This window comes from Candoia aspera, chromosome 5, assembly GCF_035149785.1.
Source record: "Candoia aspera isolate rCanAsp1 chromosome 5, rCanAsp1.hap2, whole genome shotgun sequence".
Lineage (NCBI taxonomy): Eukaryota > Metazoa > Chordata > Lepidosauria > Squamata > Boidae > Candoia > Candoia aspera.
Window position 1 is genome coordinate 97,308,222 of NC_086157.1, and position 21,937 is coordinate 97,330,158.

Genomic DNA, 21,937 nt, shown 5'->3' on the forward strand with positions numbered 1-21,937 from the left:
CTTGTCCTTCTGTATGATACTTCCTCAGGTACTTACATATTGCTATCATATCCTCTCTGTTTAATATTTATCCTCCCAGTTGTCTCCTCAAAGGGTTTATCTCCAGTTGCCTAGTCATCCTCACTGCCCTTCTATGCTTGTGTTCTAGTTCAGCCTTTCTCAACCTTTTGACCCTGGAGGAACCCTTGAAATATTTTTCCAGGCCTTGGGGAACCCCTGCACATTCAGGCTCAAATATAGACCAGAAGTTACAAAATTATTATATTTGTTTCATGGGTAGGCCTGTATATATGCGAATGAATGAATGAATGACTTTATTGATTAGTCAAACGATCATATCAGAAAGTTGGGCATCAGCCACTATAAGATATAAAATATAAAATATGATACCATAAAACAGCTAATATACAGTAAAATTAACTAAAATATACTATGTTGAGATAAAATACAATAGGGTAAAATAGAGATAAAATTGTAAGATAAAAGTGCAAGATGTGATAAAACAAGTGATAAAATACAGAAACAATGTGAGTTTAAGTGAATTCATTACCTTTACATGTAACCCCAATGCGCTCTATAAATTGCGTTCTCAGTTGGACAGCTCTAACTATAAACTTAACAGTTCTATTGACCACATATATATTTGTGCCCTGGAGGAAGTAACATAGCCTTTTGTTATGATCCCATTATGTGGTTCTGTCAATTAATGTCTGAAGGTACTGAGCCCTTGTTGGGGCATATAGTTGGCAGTTAAATAGGACATGTGCAATGTCTTCTACTTTGGGTGCGCTACAAACACATGTCCTCTCAAGGTAAGGCACTTGGTGGAATCGTCCGTATTTCACCATAGAATCTAGCTGTATATATGCATTAACAGCGTTCTTAAACTAAAGAATGAAACTTACCTCTTTAATGTGAAGTTGCCCAAATCTGAAATAATTTTTTAAATAAATCGTGATCTCCCAGGGAACCCCTAGTGACCTGTCATGGAACCTTAGGGTTCCACAGAACCCTAGTTGAGAAACCCTGTTCTAGTTTGTCAACACTCTTAAAATATGGTGTCCAAAACAAGAGGTCCTAGAGACACATCCAACTACAGGTAGTCTTCGACTTATGACCAGAACTGGGACTGAAATTTCCATCGCCAAGCGATGAAGTCATAAAGCGTGATGTCACATAATCACATCGCTTGGTGCTGGCACTCTCCATTGCCATCATTAAGCGAATTCCACCAGTCATTAACCAAGGACCGACCCCAATCCAAGCCATTCTGGGCTTGGTTCCTCCCAGTAAGGTAAGGGACTGCCTCCAACTCCCCCCACCTGCCTATCTGCTCCCCACTTCTGCCCTTTTGTCTGCCTTGTGGGGTGGCAAGTAGCCCCAGAACCACATGGCTCTGGGGCTGTTTGCCGCACGGCAGCTCAGAGGCTGCAAGAAGCCCCTGAGCCACTGCGCGAAGCCACAGCCAACCCTGGAAGCCTCAGTCACCCCAGCCCAGTCCCAGCCGCAGTCACCCTTGCCACCCTATGCTTCGAGGCCCCTGCCGCCCTGCACTCCACCACCCGATGACCTTCACGATCTTCTTGCTCCTGAGGCTGACAAGGCATGCCTGGCCTGGCCCTTCGCAAGGCAGCCGCTGGCCACGTGAGGCTATCTTCCCCAGGTCTCACTGTTAGCCGCACAAGGTTTTCTTCCCCAGGTGGCTCAGTAGTTGTTTTGAAACTGTTCTCAGACAATGGTCATGAAAGCTTTCTCATCAAATTGGACTGAAGTATCAAGTGGAATGCCATGCATTTGGTCCTGAGACTCCTATTCAGTATTTTAAATAACGATTTGGATGAAGAGGTAAAGGACACGCTAGGCAAGTTTCCCATGATGCAAAACTAGGTGGGATGGATATTATAATATTTCAGCATCCACATTAGCAGGTACGAAATGGGTGGTGATCAAGAGCCAATAGATCTTGATTTGGGACTTCTATGTTCGGATTAGAAATTGTGCTGTGCTTTGGATCTGAAGCAGAAAAGCAGAACTACCACTCTGAACTACTGCGCGACCTGGGGAAGAAAGCCTCGTGCACCCAGCAGCTGTCTTGCAAAAGACCAGGCTGGGCATGCTTCATGAGCATCAGGGGCAAGATGGCGAAGGTTAACTGGGGCAGTGATGTGAAGGGTGGCAGGGGGCCAAAAGGGCATAGATGGGGGGGATATAGGTAGGCAGGGGAGCTGAAGCGCCCCTAAAGTTGTAAGTGCAGGCAGGCTGCCAAGTGCCCCAATTTTGATCACGTGACTACGAGGGTGCTGCAACGGCCATAACTTTGGGGACCTTAAAGTCCCTTCGCTCAGTGCCACCGAAACTTTGAACAGTCACTGAACGAATGGTTGTAAGTCAAGGACTACCTGTAATACAGAGTGTATACTGTAACTTTCACTGATTTGAAAAGTATACTTCGATGCTGTTTGATAACCATTATAACACTAATGAGATCCACTGACACCTTTCTATTACAGTTCATTATGCTCTTTGAAACTTGTTTCTAAACTATAAAGATGGTTTTGGATCGTTTTTGTACTAACTAAAGTATTAGCCATCCCACCTAGTTTTGCATCATAGGAAACGTGCCTAGCATGTCCTTTACCTCTTCATTCAAATCATTATTTAAAATACTGAATAGGAATCTCAGGACCATCTAATTTGATGAGAAAGCTTTCACGACTATTGTCCAAGAACAGTTTCAAAACAGCTACGGAGCCACCTAGTATATGTGCCACCCACTTCTTATCTAACTAGGTTTCTAATCTAAATGTCATGGAGTACTGTCAAAAGTTTTGCTGAAATCATGATCATTAATATCTATAATAATCCCAATATCTACTATGCACTCCCCCCCAAAAAAAATTACAAGACATATTAGTTACAAATCCATGATGACTTGTCCTAATTAATTTTGCATTTGAAAATTTGAAGTAAGGAAAATAAATATATTGGAGGAAAGAAATTTTACCAGTTAAGTAGTAGTATCTAATCAAGCTATACACTCAGAAAAATCAAATATATTCTATATTAAATAATATTCATCTAAGGTAAATCTCTATTCGAAGCATGTTTAACATCATAATTCTATATGCTACGACTCTGAAAAGCTTTTAGTTATGCATACCTTGCTAAATCCAAAAAAACTAGAGCATCTCTGAGGGATACAGGCATATCGCTGCTTATTTTGTTTGCTGGAGGCTTCATGAGATCTACAATAAGCACACCATTCTCTTCTCTAAAAATTTTCATCAGAACAGCTTTGTTATTTACCATTCTCAAAAATTCTGTCCTTGCTCTTCTATTCCAACCTTTTTCCTGTTGGACAGAAAAGCCAAACAGTTCAAGATTTTCTCAATCTTCTCCCTTTATTTCTTATCTAAGGTTAAGCAGAAATAAATTTTAAGTTATTGCCTATGAAGGTAGCTTCAGGGTAAGGGAAAAAAAATCAAATTTATCCCTAGGAAAGGTTGATGAAAAGTAACACAAGAAACACCAAAATAAATAGTCTCGAGTAGGGCGCAGTCTTAGATGCCTTCAATACACCAAACTAGAAGGAACTCTATAAAATAACCCTTTTTAATGATACTCAATAACCAGATTTTTTTTTTGTATTTGGTCAATTAAAACACCACCACCCCCAGAAATTTCAAACTGAGATTTCCTAGGCTTGAAATAAATCTTTTAATCTGAGTAACTGGAGGTGGCAGAATTATTGAGGGCCTCTTTTGCCTGATCTGAAAAAGTAAGGTCTGGTAATTGAAGGATCTGGAGCAGAATCAGAATAGTATATATCAGTACTCCATTTAAGAAGACTGGAAGTGATTTCTTTGAGAATCAAAGAATTCTTTTTTTAGTGTTATCTTTTTCCTTAAGAACAGAAGACATGGCTTTGAACCTTTCTCCATCAGGAAATCCTCCTGATTTTTGTGTTTGAAGTGTGGGTTTCAAATACTGTATTTGCCCTAGATGAGTTGCTAGCCTGCCCACAGCTCAGCCAATAGGATCTTCCAGCAACAGTAACTATGGTCATCTTATGTAATGATATGGTGGAGGTTCTCAGAGGCAAACTTGTAACTTTGTGATTTTTTTTTTAACTGAGTGCCTCCTTTGCAGGATCTCTTTTATCCTAGGCATTCTCAGTTCAGAACACTAAATATTTGATATTCAAGATAAAATCAGTGAAAGATTAGGCGGTATTTGGTTTAACTAAAATATAATGCCAAAAAATATGTACAGATTTATGTAAACCTACATTGTTTTCAAATCAGTTTAGAAACAAAGTGACACACACCTTGAGGAACAGTAAACAAGAAGCTATTCTAAAGATGCGTGAAGCTATTTTAATAAGTTCTGCCTAATACCTTGGCAGCTAAATCCTTTCTCCTCCACCCCCAGCCTTTTTATGCCCTCAAAATCTATTCTGGAAGTTGAAGTACCCTCCAGAGTAGGATTTAAAGTGCACAGAGGCTACAAGTGAAGGGCCAATCACTCCTTCCTGTTCCATCAACGGAAACAGCTTCCAATGACAGAAGCATACCACTGGGTTTTATTTCTGTTAATGTGCTTAGATAAATCATCAAAATAAGCTCACGACTAGCAGTGAACTAGAGATAAAATTCCCAAATGTTCAGTTCAGACATCATGTTCCATTATGACTTATATTAATCACAAAACTTAAACCACTGTTTAAGTTTCTAAGTATACCACAAATTGTGGTTTATAGCTGCTCATTCCTTTTTATTTTCTCTCCTCTTGGAATACTGTTTCCAAATACACTCTCATTCGTGTAGTAGCTTCTAGCATAATGGCTATGAAATATGTTTACCTCAAACCAAACCTTAAGAAAATATTGCATATAGTACTCATAAATATTATTTGGATAAAAGGGAATCCTCCCAGAAAGCTCTGGAGTATTAGGTATATTGGTTCCCCTTGCTTCAGGGCATTTTTTGTCACCATCCTCATTTATAAAGTATTGAAAATCCCTCTATGACTGCTAGGAAGAACACATATTTATTATGGAGAAAAAGGAAGAAAATCAATGAGGAGATGAACACAAGATTATAAAAAAGACATTTAAGTCAAAAATGGAAGAAGCCAGCCAATATAATTCTCACTTACTGAATGCTTAGGAACAATGTCCTTTAGTGAACACTGTAGTGCTAGCTTATTTATACCTCTGAGCTGAGCCTCTAAATATAAATTCAATTTCCTTACAACCAAACATAGATCTTCAATCACTGCCAGAGTAACATGTTCTGGATTCACAGTAACTTCGTTAGGTACTCTGATGGTAGAAGAAAAAATCCACATATTATTTCATTGGAACACCATACATTAAGAGGCCATTTCCCCAATATAGATAGATATACTGTATGAGTACGTGTGTATGTATGGCAAAGAAAGAGAGATAGATAGTCCTCAACTTATGATGGCAATTGGGACCAGAATTTCCACTGTTAAGCAATGTGGTTGTAAAGCGCGACTGTATCACTTAGCAACGGCAATCCCTGCAGTCCTGGTTGCCATTGTTAACTGAATCCCATGGCTGTCAGGCGAGGCAACTTTCTGATTATGAGGTTTATGTATTTCTTTTTTTAATATAAGCAGAAGGAGCAATTGTATTTAGTGATTTTTATAATGTGCTAATGGAATGATTTATCAAAATAAGGTGATTTTGGTTTGATATAGAGTAATGGATTGATTATGGAAATTGCTGTATATTCTTGCTGTTAAAAGAAGTCACCTCTTTATGTAATCTTTAAAATTCTTTTGTTTTCACACATTTTTAGTTCTTTTCTTTTTGTAGTTTTTTTGCTTTTTTGTAGTTTTTATCTTTGCTTTAAATCTGATAAAATTCTTATAAAAAATAATAAAGGCAGGACAGAAAATAAATGAATTCATCCTGAAGCATCTGTTCAGCCACCATCCGCTAAATCACCTTGGGCAGAAATGGTACATTCAAAACTAGCTTTTAGTTACAAAAAAATGGGAAAATCTAAACATAGAAGATTTGAACAAAAGATATTTAAAATTATTCATACCCTGAAACAATTAAAGCTTCTGGATGCCCAAAATCTATAAGGAATACTTTCATAATTGCAATATCACAAATTCTGTATTTTGTTGGACTACAGGGTTTCCCTTCATGTGTTTTTAGCAGTGGAATTAGTTCAATGATATCTGCACGGCACCACATTCCATGTTCTTTACTTTTAACCAAAACCCTTGTGCCTGAAATACATTAAACATTAAATACCTTAAATTCATTACGACTTCTAAGTATTCTTATGAAAGGATATTTATATTCTTCAGCTCAATCTTTAGCACTTAAAATTTGTCTGAAAGTAAAAGCAGAGTTCTTTCTTGAAGTGAAAGCTGGAATCCAGACTACCAACAGCTAGTGGGTCCAAGTGACAGTAAAGGACCATTCTGTGCCCCAAAATTCCATTAATAAAGCATGCTGTTGGCAGACAATTTTACTAAAAAGAATGCAACTATGCAACAGAAATTCAACTAGGAAATTTAAATAGTTCACTGTTTTCCAATTTTAAAATAAATGAAGCAACCCCAAACAAAATTTGAATGCAGTACTTGTGAACAAATAAAACTTTAGAATTAGAGGATGGTTTAGCAAAACCCACATAAATCTATTTCCACAGAAGTTAAAAAATTCTGAAATTACACCCATTATTCTGAAATTTGAGAAGTGTTGTTACCTAGTTCCAAAATGTCATTAGGAGACAAACTTTTATGACTACAATACTGCTTCAGAACCTTTTCCAAATAGCCTGCAGTTTTCTTTTGGGAAACTTTCCGAACATAGAAATAACAAGGATTTATTACACAACTGACAACAACCAATTCAGGAACGTCTGTGTAAGGTAGAAGATAAAATGAATGGATGAAGCCAAATAGGCAAGTTTTTATACATACATTCATGAAAATTCAAGTTATTAGTGCAGAAATGAAGACCCATTAAAAAAAAAATAGAAAACTGAATTTCCTAATTAAGATTTCCATGCAAAAAAATATGCTGAATGAAATTGCAAAATGTCTACTTGGAAACAGCAGCATCTGACTCAACAATACTAATTAATTGTTTTAGCATTAGTACCAGTCTATTTAGAAGGGACGTGGTGGCGCTGTGGGTTAAACCACTGAGCTGCTGAGCTTGCCGATCGGAAGGTCGGCGGTCCGAACTCGCGTGACGGGGTGAGCTCCCGTTGCTAGTCCCAGCTCCTGCCAACCTAGCAGTTCGAAAACATGCAAATGTGAGTAGATTAATAGGTACCGCTTTGGCGGGCAGGTAACGGCATTCCGTTTAGTCATGCCGGCCACATGACCATGGAAGTGTCTACGGACAACCGCCGGCTCTTTGGCTTTGAAACGGAGATGAGCACCGCCAGACACGACTGGTCTTAATGTCAAGGGAAACCCTACCAGTCTATTTACATCACTCAATAACGAACAGTTATGTTACCACATTTGAAATGTTAAAGAGTCAATATACTTGACTATTCTGAATGTAACACATTCTGCTTTACAATCCAGTTATTAAGTAAAGGAAGTGTGTGTCTATTCCATGAACTTCCTTTCATACACTTGAGCTAAATTCTCAAAGTTACTGTTAAAAAAAAAGGAGTCCTGACATTTCTTACTACATTCCAAAATATCAAAACATGAAACCAATTATACTGAAACATTTTATTTTACTAGATCACGGTTACATACCCGCTTTTGGCCCAAATGGAACTGGCCATTTTTGGAAAATACTTTTCCGATATGTAGATTTGGGATATTCTGCAGAAAGTACTTGGAAAAAACACACATGTATTTAATCAACTCCAAATGTGAATATTATTCCCACGGAACAAATTCATTGAAGAATTGATAATACAACATATGAGACTTAATGACTAGCCTTCTAAAGCCAAGCTCAGAAGTCATGCTCACAGCTTTCCATTTTGCCCTAAGAAGTCTAATCTGAGAAACTGCAGGATTCACTGGCAATGGCATCTGCGGGAATCATGTGTGTGAAAACAAGCAAGATTGCGGAGGATGCCACCTTGCCTCTTTTGACATTCCCTTCAATGAATGCCACTGGTCACTTACCTTCTGTATCACTACCCACAGAGTTTAACAAACTTCCAAAGCTGAGTCTTGGCTAAAACATACACATTTTATAAGATGGTTATGATCATGTTTTTATTTGTTTGCTGAACTCTGATTATCTCACTCTCCAAACTTATGAAATACAACTTTCAGGTAGATTTAGTTTTGTCCAATTTAAATACTACTATTCATAGAAACCTCCACACCAATGTCTACATCTTGCATATCACAAAAAGGCACACAATGTGTAACTCTTCTTGAGTTGCTATTTACCAGGAAAAGGCATTCTCTTTTTTATTTAATTGTTCAAGATATAATTAAAGCACATAATGCAGAATGTAAGACCGACAGAATACAAGTCTAAAGAAGAAACAGGAAAAGCTAAAATGGTACAGGAATAGGCAAATAAGCGTATCCGACCAGCAGTTTCTGATCTTTTCCAGCACAGGTATAGAAGTACATAAAAGTTAATCTCTTACTATTAATTAAATATTTAGTAACATTGTATCTCTAATATCGAACCTTCAATCATCAAAACCTAAAATCAAGACTTCATTCTTTTGTGTTACCAGCGAATAGTCCAAGAGCAGTTTCCTCATGGAAACGAATCTAGGAAAAGGCATTCTCAATCTTAGAGTGAGTTATTTGTGATTCTTCAGTTAAAAGAAGTGGACCATTTGTTGTTCTTGGTTGCTGAACCACAGCTCCCAGTAACTCGTCATCATGCCCAACAGGGATGGGATGCTCAGAACTACAGTTCAACATCTGGTATTTGCTCTGCTGCTGCAAAGCACTGCATATATATGACACATCTGTGTACTTTTTAGAAACTATGAACATTTTAAAAGAGAAAGGATATTATAGCTGTAATGTAACAAATCTTACAACTGTTTAAAGCCCCTACTCACTTTCTTGATCATCTTCAATTATTTCTTCAATGATAACATCTGGTGTAGACGCAGCCTGGGGTAACACAGCAGTGCATTTCTGAATGGATAATGGACCCATTTCTCGCAGTTGGGTTCCTTCAAAACATGCATCAGATTCTTCCAAAGGAGTAATTACATCAATTTCTTTATCAAGATTTACATTTACTTGACTTGAAGTACCAAGTTCATTTTTCACTTTTAGAGAGCTGTCTTCGAAACTGTACCTAAGTTGATCAATTATCCAAAGGATACTGATTGATAATTAAACGTTTTAGCACAAAAGATCAAACAATAATGAAATGGCGTTTGACTTTAAGAGGCATGCTTAATTTCCATTAAACCTGAAGGCCACATAAACCCCCTCTGCAATTTCTTCAGCCCCAGAGCACCTTCAGATTATTTCACCAAAATCTTACAGTGAAATCACTGAGTTTCAACTGCATTTTTTTTCATTTTTAACTGTAGTTTTATCAAAAGAAACAAAATGTGGGAAAAAATAGAAAATACACCAAAAAGAGAGAACAGATGAAAGAAAACAAATCAAAAAAGCAAGGAACGACACCTATGTACCTCTCCATAAAATTTATGTATCCATATTGAATATTTCTATCTAGAAAGGCATCTGTACAGATGAAAGCAATCACTTCAGAAAAAAAAATCATTAGTATAGATAATAAATGGCTAGGATAAACCTATATTTAACTGGATTCATTAAAACTTTTCAATACTGTTTTCATTTTTCAGCCAAATTCCCATTCTTTTAAAGACAGTGGTCCGAAGAAAGATGTACTCTAAGTACATATGAATACACATCTAGCAACATTAATCAATTTAATTTTATAACTCCTATACAATACAATCTAAAAAAAGTCACAATTTAATTTTGTGTACTTTCTATCAATTATCTTTATGGTTAAATCTTTAATCTTGAGTTTCAGCTATGGGCTAGCTTAAGTTCCAGAGTTACATAAAAGTGCCTTTTATTCCTAAATTTCCTCAGAACCACAGGAACAGAAAAAAAAATCTTAATTTGTTGTAGCTTAACTATGTATCTGAACCTGGACATATTATAGTCAGTTTTTCACTAGTCTGAACTTATTTTAATAATCCATAAGTTTAATCATCATTCGTATCAATTTCAGATGCAGCACTTAACTGTGATTTAAAAGTTTCTGATTTTATCACAGCTGCCCCCAAGGACAAGAATGAGCACAAAACTGATGTATATAGTGACTGTAAGGCTCTATTCATATGCTACATTAAACCATAATGTAATTTCTTTGTATTTAAATTTGCATCCTAGCCACAATTTGTAAACCATGATTTACAGCTTTTCACTCTATGTGACCAGGATACTTTGAATTGCTCATTATTAAAACAAATCCTGACTTGGTGCCAGCCAGTTTACATCAAAGTCCACTTTGTAGAATAGAGGCATATAACTTTGGGGGGTTGAGGATTGCACTTAATCACCGAATGCTTGGCAGAAGCCTCACTCCCTAACTGGGTCAATAATGATCCTTCAGTTTTATTTTATTTAAAATATAACTGACTCTCATGTACAGTATGTAATAATTTTCATCTCATCTTCCATTAAAAATTACAATTTGGAAAATATTTTCATGGAGTACAGTACAACCAAGATTCTGAGGAGCCACAGATTAGATCTTCCTGCTGTAAATATAATCAAAGATCTCATAATCGCTACTCATAGGAATTATGCTAAATACCACTGAAAATCAGCAGGAAAGATAGTGATCTTAACAGAAAACCACACTTGCCTTTATCTGGCAACAGAACTGTTCATTTTGTTCCAGGTGCTTCTGCACAGTACTTAATAATGCAAACCTTTCTAAATAAAGTTCATAGGCAGCATAATCAAAAGTACAAATGCAACTTGTAATTATTGTCCCAAAAGCAACCAGAAATCTTGTTACTGATTGGAACCAGTTGGCTGCTTTAACGTTAAAGGTAAAGTCTCGGTTGAGTTTCCATGTTCTTCTCTTGTCAACAACATGGAGGTATTTCTAAGATGTTTTAAATTTTATACCCAAATCAGCAGCCCTGGAATTTTCCTGTCTTTTTCAAACCAAAGACTAACTAATCTATCCCTCTTTAGCTTTCATTTTTAAGAGCAGCCATGGTTGCATGGATACTGTCTCCAGATTATTTCCTTTCCTTAGTATTGTTCGTTCTTTATACTCATAAGTGCCTGAATAGAAGGTATCCTATATCATTTAAGGATCACTTTATATAAACTGAAGGATGCTAGGATAGGTGAATACTAAACCACCGTGTTTCAAATGCACAGCAAAATACTTACACATTCAAGGCATCATAGGAAAATTTGCCTATGTTTTCAAACATATGGCTTATCTCATCACAGTCCATGTAAAACCTGTATTAGGAATATAAAGTCCACATTACAAATATATTTTCTGAACAGTGTTTTAAGCATATAATTGAGATTTTAAGTGTCTCGTTGATAGCTCTGTGCTGATACACAACTAACTCCTCCCATCAACAGAACAGCTTACACTAGTGGAATTAGGAGAGCCCATTCCACCTCTCACTTGCAGATCCCCAAATGCTCTCATATGTCTACATCGGATGTCTGTGGAATTCAATCAGAGACTAGTGGAGGCAGGCAGGAAATTTATGCAATGCTAGAATTTGCTTTTGGAGGGACGCGGTGGTGCTGCGGGTTAAACCGCTGAGCTGTCGATCGGAAGGTCGGCGGTTCGAAACCGCGCGGCGGGGTGAGCTCCCGTTGCTCGTCCCAGCTCCTGCTCACCTAGCAGTCGAAAACATGCAAATGTGAGTAGATCAATAGGTACCGCTTCGGCGGGAAGGTAACGGCGTTCCGCGAGTCATGCTGGCCACATGACCCGGAAGTGTCCTATGGACAACGCCGGCTCCAAGGCTTAGAAACGGAGATGAGCACCGCCCCCTAGAGTCAGACTCGACTGGACTTTACGTCAAGGGAAACCTTTACCTTTACCTTTACTAGAATTTGCTTTGGGTATTCATTTCTTTCTCTTAATGAAATGTCAAAGTTTTTATATTATGAAATTCTAATGCAATCTAAGAAGCTTATCTGAGAATTAACTGTTGTTGAGGAATTAATTCCAAAATATGTAAAGACACTCTGCTGAATATTTAAAACAAGCACAAATCCAAAACTAAATAATTAACTGCACTTCCAAATAATTGATCCTGCTGAACCTTCTCAAAAAAGTGTAATAACTTTGCAAGACACCAGAGTTACTTAATCAATATGCAGCATACAAAGCAGTACATGCAACAGATTCAGTTTACCTTTTTGTCCCATAAATTTGTATGCTCTACATAGGACCTACAAAAGAACTTCCATTGAATTTTCCATGCACAATCCTAGACCTCATTATGAATATACCAAAAAACACCAATTACTATCCTCTTAATTCTATGGATGAGTTTACAAATTGCCCTGTATCATTTGATTTGTTTTAGCTTGTGTATATGTGAATGAATACCAACTGAAATATGACAAGCGACAGAAGAATCAGTCAAAATTCTAACCAAGCTATGCCAGCAAATCTGGAGAATACTACCACAGTGGCCAACCAATTGGAAGAGGTCAATCTACATTCCAACACACACAAAAAAAGGAGACTTAACAAAAAGTGTAAACTATCACACAATAGCCTTAATTTCACATGCTAGCAAAATAACGCATAGGATCATCCAGCCCTACATGGAAAAAGATGCCAGATGTTCAAGCTGGCTTAGAAAAGGCCAAGGAACACAATACATTATTGCTGATGCAGACTGGATAACTGAAAAAAACAAATACCAAAAAGAAGTTAGTATGTACTTCATCTTCAGCAAAGGATCATTACCTTGTCGTGGTGCTGGAGCTTGAGCACCTCAATGATGCCATGAGCTAAACTGTGAAGGGCCACCCAAGACGGGAAGGTCGTGACAGAGAGGACAGACTAAATGCGACCCCTGGGGAAGGTAATGGCAACCCACCCCAGTATTCTTGCCGTGAAAACTCAATGGATCAGTACAACCAGAGATATGTTGGTATACCATCGGAAGATGAGACCCCCAGGTCGGAAGATGGTCAAAATGCTACTGGGGAGGAACAGAGGATGAGTTCAACTAGCCCCAGATGGGATGACGCAGCTAGCTCAAAGCCGAAAGGACGGCTAGCGGCCGACGGTGCTGGTGGTGAACGGCGAATCCGATGTTCTAAGGATCAACATGCCATTGGAACCTGGAATGTAAGATCTATGAGCCAAGGCGAATTGGATGTGGTTATTGGGGAGATGTCAAGATTAAAGATAGACATTTTGGGCGTCAGTGAACTGAAATGGACTGGAATGGGCCACTTCACATCAAATGACCACCAGATCTACTACTGTGGACAAGAGGACCACAGAAGAAATGGAGTACCCTTCATAATTAATAGTCAAGTGGCTAAAGCAGTGCTTGGATACAATCCAAAAAACAACAGAATGATCTCAATTTGAATTCAGGGCAAGCCATCTAACATCACAGTGATCCAAATATACGCCCCAACCACAGATGCTGAAGAAGCTAAAGTAGAGCAGTTCTATGAGTATCTGCAGCACCTACTGGACAACACACCTAAAAGAGATGTTATTTTCATAACGGGAGACTGGAATGCTAAGGTGGGCAGTCAAATGACACCTGGAATTACAGGTAAGCATGGCCTGGGAGAACAAAACAAAGCAGGACATAGGCTGATAGAATTTTGCCAAAACAATTCACTCTGCGTAACGAACACTCTCTTCCAACAACCTAAGAGACGGCTTTATACATGGACTTCACCAGATGGACAACACCAAAATTAGATTGATTACTCTCTGGAAAAGGCTCTAATGCTGAGAAAGGTGGAAGGAAAGAGAAGATGATGACCAGCAGCAAGGTGGATGAACTCAGCTATGGTGGCAATGAGTGCACTGTTGGGAAACTTGAAAGACCAAGTTAGGAATAGATCGTCATGGAGAAAATCTATGTCATCACTAGGAGTTAAAAGCAACTGGATGGCACATAATCAATCAATCAATCAATCAATCAGTAAATCATGAATTATAGTTAGCATATTATGCAAACCAGTAATTTGTGGCTTATTAAATCATTTGCTGTTAAATAATAGTTAAGACCACGTTTCAAGTCTTTGACACTTTTTATGATTTCAGTATGCTGCCTTTGTTGATATCGTAAGCTTTATTTTAGATGCAGGATCTTTACCATTCTTAGTGTGCAATTTTTGTTTACTCAGAAGAACCCACATCTGAAATCATTTGAACTTATTTTCAATAAATTAGTTGGATCTAGTCATGTTGGCAACTACAATTTATTTTTACATGCTTATACAGAAAAATAAATGTTCTAAAACTGTTTGTTCTCCAGAAACGTACCTTGGAAGTGTTCTTTTTTTCAGATAACCTAGTTTCAAGATTTCTTCTTCAACTGACACATTTAAGTTGCAGAGAGCCTCGAATAATAAAGAGACTTTATTCAATTTTCAATACAATATAGCGATCAGTTATGTAGAAAGTACACGATTTAGAATGGAGTGCCACAATTCATATTTTTGCTTTGTATTTGTTTTCCACTGTTTATTATTCGCATATATGAATATATGTAACTGGGCATGGGGTTGGGACATGTGGTATAGCCTGTGGGATGACTGTGCTGATGGTTGTGGTGGTTTTTTTCTTCTGCTACCAATTTGTATTTATTGTGATTTTATGGTGATATTGTATTTTTCAATTGCTGTTAGCCACCCAGAATCATGTCAAGATGAGTGGCCATACAAATTGAAATAAATATGCTTGAGAAATTATATTGAAAAATAGCACATATTAACGCTGTATGTTCTGAAAACACCACAGGGCAAAATACAGCTTTCCACAACAAATCATGGGTACAAAGTTATATCCCATAAGATTTTAAGAGTTAAGTACAAACTTGACTTTATTAAAAATAATCTATTACAATCACTATAAATAGTGCATACTGCTTTTCTCAAGATCAAAGTGGTGCATATTATAAACTTAAAAATAGAGAAATTCAAATTTTTAGTTGTTGGAGTTAGTTGATCGGAATACTAATAGAAAAAATGTGCATATTTATTTTTATGACCAATTTTAATTAATTAGATTTAGAATCATTTGTATATTACCTCTCAATCAGGTTACAATTCTAAAACAATAAAATATCAATAAAACTAGTTCTGGTTTTGATTTTAATTGTATTATTTTCTTATACTTTATAGTTTGTATATTTTACTGTTAAAATTACTCTTACAAAATCCCTTAGTATGAATTTCTGATTACTGAAGGTATAGATTGCATTAATGTAACCCTCATACAGAAAGCTAAGAAACACAATCATAATTTAATGTTACCTGATTTAAGCTGTGGCAGGATTGTAATGAATGAATTGCTTTCAGTTCCTTTGCTATCTTTATGGCATCAATCAAATTGCTTCTTTTCTGCAAAACAGCTACCTGAATGCTATGTATATCAGTTACATAGTAACTGGTGTTCATTACCAACTCTATCTCAAGCTTCCTTTTCCTGATCAGAAACAAATAAATTAGAAACAATAGTCATATTCTACACATTTCTAATTGATTTGAGTATTTGAGTAGATAACTATATAACATATAAAAAAACCCAACCCATTATCCCATTTTAAAAGAAACTTATACATTAAGAGCCACAAAATAATTATATCATAAACCTGTTTACCATAAGCTCACCTCATTTCTCTGAAAGGTAAATAAAACTGACTGTGAAATAGCATACATTCATAAATAATAGACATTTCTTTACAACCTGCTCAGCATGCTATAAATCTCTCCCAACTCTAGCAATCTGACCCACCTTCAGGCCAAGAGAATGCTTCAAAGACTACCATTTTGATAAAATAATTTAAGAGTAAACGAACTTATTAGGTGCAAACGTAACAATTACTCCAAGCTAACAAATCATAGTGGTAGAATAAGAATTGTTACCTGAACAAATCAGAGGTGAAATGAAAAGAAAAAGGAACACTTGAAGAGGAAAAATGGAGGGTAGGTATTTTATAGTATTTGTTTTCCTATCAATTACTGCCATTTAAATAATTGGGAGTAATAGGAAAATGTACAGAAGAACTGCATAACAATAGTCAGAGAAAATATCTGCTATTCTGATGTTGAAAGATCAGGTCTTTGCTGATACCAAACCCAATGGGTAAACAATTTGAAGAAATGCACTTTTTCCCGCAACTTATTATAAAGATAAAGTGAATCTATATAGAAATATGTACTGTAGAATTCATACAAAATCAAAATTTTAATTTTAATGTTACCTTGAGTTCAGAGAAGCCATACAATCTGCAAACTTGGCAGTAATGATATCTGCAATCTTGCTTTCTTCCTGCTTTGCTTTGGTGACCAACTGTTGAAGTGTCTTATTCATTTTTTTAAAGAAATAATTAAAAACATTTACACTTGCACACATTGTCCACAGAATGTAAAAGCAACACAAGCAGTAATTGACTAGAATAACAAAAGCAGCACAAAATATTCCTGTTCTAGTGATAGATTTTAGTAACAGAATTGTGTTTGATATTATTTGTTCACTGCATCATTAACAGCTAATTAAATATCCCATGTAAAATGCAGATGTAACTAAATACAATAAAAAAGTCCCAATCATTTCAAGAAGGCATTGCATTTACAAGAATATTTAATGGTCCAAGAGAAAGGCAATAGGAACATAATTATCACTGAAGTCTAGTCACCACTCATGCTTATGACAGTTGAAGTGCTCACAGAGTAGTGCTTCAAAGAAAGAAAATTATATACAAGTAACCTCACACATAAGACACTTCTTCCAATGCACTTCCAGTAACGTAAAAGTTAACAGCAGCACTTAAATCAGATGCAGAAAGCCACTAGCAGCTCATAGTTTTAATCAACATATTTGTATGTGTGAAACATTCTGATCTTCTGAGGAAAGCATTAAATGCTCATGTTCTAGATTTTCCCTCCAAGTCCAGGAAAAAAACAACAAAAGGGGTATTTCATTTAAAGGGTTCCACCACAAGGAACAGCAGGAATTTAATACAAACACAAACTCTTACCCCCTTGTTTTTGTCCAAGCCCAAAGACAGATGGCGCTATAAATGTTAATTTCTATGAATCATCAAACTGCAGAAAAACTAGCCACAGCAAGCATTACATACTTCTTGTAGCCTGCTTGCACAATGTTTATTTATTTTAAATCAATAAACAATCCATTTTTCTATCTAGCAGAAGAGGATGAGACCACCACTTGGCCTGCTTTTTCTTCTAAAGGAACACTGGAAAAGGAATTATGGTTGTATGGTTCAACTATATAAGCTGCCTAGAGTTCACCGGATTTCAGGTGGTCAGATTTTACACACAATAAAACAAAGGTCACCTAATTCAACCCCTGCTCCAAATTCACTAGATCATCTGACAAATGATTGTCCAGCCTGTTTGAAGATCTTCAGCAACCAAGAACTCATGTGGCAGCCTGTCCTACTGGCTGATTGTCAAAAGGAACTTCCTGAGTTAATGAGCATTTAGCCTGACCTACTTATTTCTAAGTTTTATCCCACTGGTTCTAGTTCTATGCCTGGGGCAATAGAAAATAATTACACCCCCTCTTCTATGTGACATTTGAAGATTGCTATTGTATCTCCCTTCCATCATACTTTCTGCAGGCTAAACATACTCAGATCCTTTAACAATTCCTTGTAGAATTTAGTTTCCAGACTCCACCACCATCTTGATAGCCCCTTCTGAACTCACTCCAATCTGTCAGGTTTTTTGTTTTTTTTTTAACTATGGTGCTAAAATTGGACATGGTATTCCATGCAAGACCCAACCAGAGCAGAACAAAGTAGAACCATTATTTCCTGTGATCAGGACTTCATTATCCTATGAACACAACCAAGGGTATCATTTGCATTTTCAGCACTGCAAGATACTGCAATACTGCCAAGTCCATTCTGTACTTGTAATTCCATTTTTCCTACCCCAATGGAGAACTTTACATTTCATGTTAAATTCCATTCTGTTCATTTCAGTCCATTGCTCAAGCTTGTCAAAATCTTTTGCGATCTTCCCTCTCTCCTCTAAAGTATTAGCTACTTTTCCCAACTGTGTCATATACAAACATGATAAATATCCCCTCAACTCCATCATCCAAGTCACTAATAAAAAAAGTTGAGCCATACATGGCCCAGGAAAGAATTTTTGGCGCTTCGTATTTTCCTCAAAGATGAAGTCGAACTATTGATGAGCAGTTAATGGTCTTTCAGTGTAGTCATTCAGGCAGCTGTTAGTCTGTGACATCATTGAGCCCATATTACCATTTCATTAAGAATTTCATGAGATTCTAGCAAACCCTCTTCTTGTCATAGCAAGAGAGGATAAAATACTGTATGCTGGACCTCTGACTCTTGGCAAAGTTAGATTCTCAGAAGATGGTCTGGATAACTGAAATCTCCCATTATCGCCACTGATATCTTTTTGAAAGATTGGTAATCTGACACAAAAAGGTCTCAATGGGATTCTTCTGCCTGATCAGGAGGTCTGACTGGTATCTGATTCCTAATCTTGCTATCAGATTCAATACAGTCTGATAACAAGTAACAGGCTATTAATTCCCTGGGGCCTACTACCTAGTATCATCACTTCTGAAGTTTAGTTACCATCAAATGTTGAAGCAATATTTTCCAATAGTTAAAAAAAACAGGAACATTTTGAACTTCCCAGAATATACGAGTTGTTGGGAGATAATAACTGACATAAAAGTAGCTGGCCTACCTCCTCTAAAATCTTTAAATGCTCAAGTTTCTTTTTAGCTATGTCGAGGGCCCTTTCTATGTCTTGCAGAGCTTTGCTGTCCTGAGAGAAGTCAAAAGGGAATAGTTAGAAGTATGCTATTCTAGGACACACATTTTACAAATTTTAATTCTGACACTTAACATTTCAAACTGCACCTTAACAAAACTTAACAAGTTGTTTCAGAGCAAAAATAAATCATCTATCGACAAAGGGTACACACTGCAAATGTTAAGAAAACTTGTAGGAATACTCACAAAATTAATGTTTGGGGGAGGGGTTGTTTATTTACACAAAGAAACAAGCAGTTACAAATCACTAATTTACCAGAATTCTACTTGCCCATCTCTCCACTTTCCTCTCATAAAGAATACTTAACCAACCTTTGGCTTTCTATTGCAAAGGTGTATACACTTCCAAAGAAAGCAGCTAGTTTCCACTTCCCATTGTTTTATTTTCTATGGGGACCATTCAGGCCCAGGACATTCTTAGAAAAAATGAAGACTTACTTTTAAAATAGGTAGGTAGCTTAGGTGCTCCAACACTGAGCTATGACCTCATTTTTAAATCCTAAGCCACTCTTGTGTTAAGGCAAGAGAACTTTTGAAATAGAAAAGTCCTACAAGTGACAGTCATAGGATAAACTATAAGTAGGATAAATGATTAAGCAAATCAACTCTGTGGTGGACAGCCAAAGAGTGCAATTAAAACAAAAAGAAAACATCCAGAAGGAAAGGAAGAATAACTGTCTATGTAACTTCTTCAAAAATTCTAATCATATTTACCAAATTTTGATTTTATGATCCTTTTAAGTCCATAATGACCAAAACTGCTGCAAAAAGAATCACTCCCTAATCTTACCCTCCATATTTAAGTGACATGGCAGTTATATTGAAAGGAATACAGACTGCAGGGTTTTTTTTTCTAACTATAGCGAGGATTCCACTGAGAGGCTGAATGTGTACTTTTTCTTAAGCCTATTGTTCAACTTCATATTCTTATACACTACTTCTCAACAGGTACACAGAATGTTTAAAAGTCTTTATTTTTCTATGCAATCCTTATGATGGCCCAATTAAGACCATTGTCATTAAATTTTGCACAGGTCTGGCTCAAAACACATTATTAAGCCTCAGTCCAACATATACTGATTTAGGAAGAAGCCCTATTATGTTGTTGTTGTTAGTTGCCGTCGAGTAGTTTACGACTCATGGCGACCCTAAGTATATAACAATGAAATGCTGTTTGGTCTTGCGCCACGTGCCTGACTGTTCCAATGTTTGCATCCATTGTTGCTGTAATTGAATCAATCCATCGCATTGAAGGTCTTCCTCTTTTCCGCTGGCCCTCGACTTTGCCAAACATGCTGTCCTTTTCAAGCGATTGGTCTTTCCTGACGATGTGCCCAAAGTATGAGAGTCTAAGCTTAGTTATCTTCGCCTCTAGGGAACATTCTGGTTGTATTTCTCCCAAAATTTGCTTGTTCTTCTGGCAGTCCAAGGTATTTTCAATAAGCTTCGCCAACACAAATCGAATGCATCAATTGTATAAATTTGGGTTTAATGGGCATGTGGCTTCCCCACCCCTACCCCCCAGTTGGTCCATAAACAGGTTTCACTGTAATTCCATTTGAGTATAATAGGGCTGTTGAAAACCCTATGGATTACAACAGCCCTATTATACTCAAATGGAATTACAGTAAAACCTGTTTATGGACCAATGGGGCTGGGGTGGGGAAGCCACATGTCCATTAAACCCAAATTTATACAATTGCTATACATTAAAATCTATGTAATTGCATTCTTTGGATTTTTCCGCTGTTTGGCAAAGCAGCTGGAATTCAGATCTTTTCCCCTCAATGAAGTCCATTGAACAGGGGATCTGCAAAATAGAGGTTTTATCACATTTTCAAGTACCAAAGAATACAACTGTCTTGCCAGGCCTTATAGTACCCAGAATCAGAATACGTTTCAAATATGCTCCAAGACTCCTTTGTGATATTCACTTTGAAACTATGGCTCATTATTTGCACCTAAAACCTGAAGACAAAACCATCTTGGTATTTGACAAAAATCAGCATTTTCTAGTTACTGTGTTAACACGCACTTTAATAAATAGAAGCAGAGCAAAGTTAGATTGTTCACATACCATACTGACTGTAGATGCCTTCAAAGGTAATTGATGAATTGTAGTCCAGTTGGGCTGTGTACTGTCTTCCTCAATGCTCCAATTATAGCTATTAATCCTATAAAGTCAAATCATCCTATTTTTTTTACATTTTCTTCTCACAAAAAGAATGCTCTGTATTGTCTATCATCCTAGCCCCAGACAGACAAGGTACTGAACTTCCCAAATGTTTGATGTGATACAATATGAGATCCAGGATCAAAGGATAATGAAGGATTATTTTGCAATAGTCTGACATTCTGTCACAGAATCAATCAATAGTGAATTGGGTAATTTTTTTTTCTTTGAGGAAGTAAGAGTTAAAATTAAAACGTATTTCCTTATAAACAAGTATTTTTAAGAAGCTGAACAATGAAATTACAAGAAGGGTAATGCAGATACTGGGTAGCAATATAAAATGAGAATCCTGAGATCCTGTCTTGGTACACAGAAATTGAGAATTCTGAAAATAGTAATTTTTTTCTGAAAAACAAACAATACATACTTCTCCTAGTTAGCTCTCCCCCAGTTCCTTTAATTTCAGCAGTAATTTTCAACAAGAACTATTTTGTTGTTACTGTTAAATTATTGCAGTTATAAAATATTGCTGATTTATCACAAATTTCTCAAGAGATCTATCTAGTCTCTACCCATTTTACACTCAAAATAGATTAGTAGTAGTATTACAATAGTATTACTAATTGTAACAAATGTTCAATAATTATCATTATATGGATTTACGAAATATTTCATGCTGATTCAGGGAAACCATCGAAGGAAACAAACAGGCCCAAATATGTTTAATATA

At 36.7% G+C, this 21,937-nt stretch overlaps 2 protein-coding genes across 2 annotated transcripts in view; one reads left to right on the top strand and one right to left on the bottom strand.

Annotated features, from left to right (window-relative positions):
- RNF17 (ring finger protein 17) overlaps window positions 1-21,204 on the bottom strand; it is a 52,968-nt gene extending 31,764 nt beyond the window's left edge. The window contains exons 1-12 of the mRNA XM_063305801.1: window positions 21,112-21,204; window positions 18,946-19,026; window positions 16,455-16,555; window positions 15,505-15,676; window positions 14,513-14,589; window positions 11,404-11,478; window positions 9,060-9,304; window positions 7,771-7,851; window positions 6,756-6,911; window positions 6,081-6,270; window positions 5,158-5,323; window positions 3,161-3,351 (exon numbers count right to left, since the gene is read on the bottom strand). Coding sequence (XP_063161871.1) covers window positions 3,161-3,351; window positions 5,158-5,323; window positions 6,081-6,270; window positions 6,756-6,911; window positions 7,771-7,851; window positions 9,060-9,304; window positions 11,404-11,478; window positions 14,513-14,589; window positions 15,505-15,676; window positions 16,455-16,555; window positions 18,946-19,026; window positions 21,112-21,114 — 1,538 coding nt within the window. The 5' untranslated portion in view covers window positions 21,115-21,204. The remainder of the gene's footprint in view (window positions 1-3,160; window positions 3,352-5,157; window positions 5,324-6,080; window positions 6,271-6,755; window positions 6,912-7,770; window positions 7,852-9,059; window positions 9,305-11,403; window positions 11,479-14,512; window positions 14,590-15,504; window positions 15,677-16,454; window positions 16,556-18,945; window positions 19,027-21,111) is intronic.
- The window catches only part of CENPJ (centromere protein J), a 226,330-nt gene that overhangs the window by 67,179 nt on the left and 137,214 nt on the right, over window positions 1-21,937 (top strand). The window lies entirely within an intron of this gene.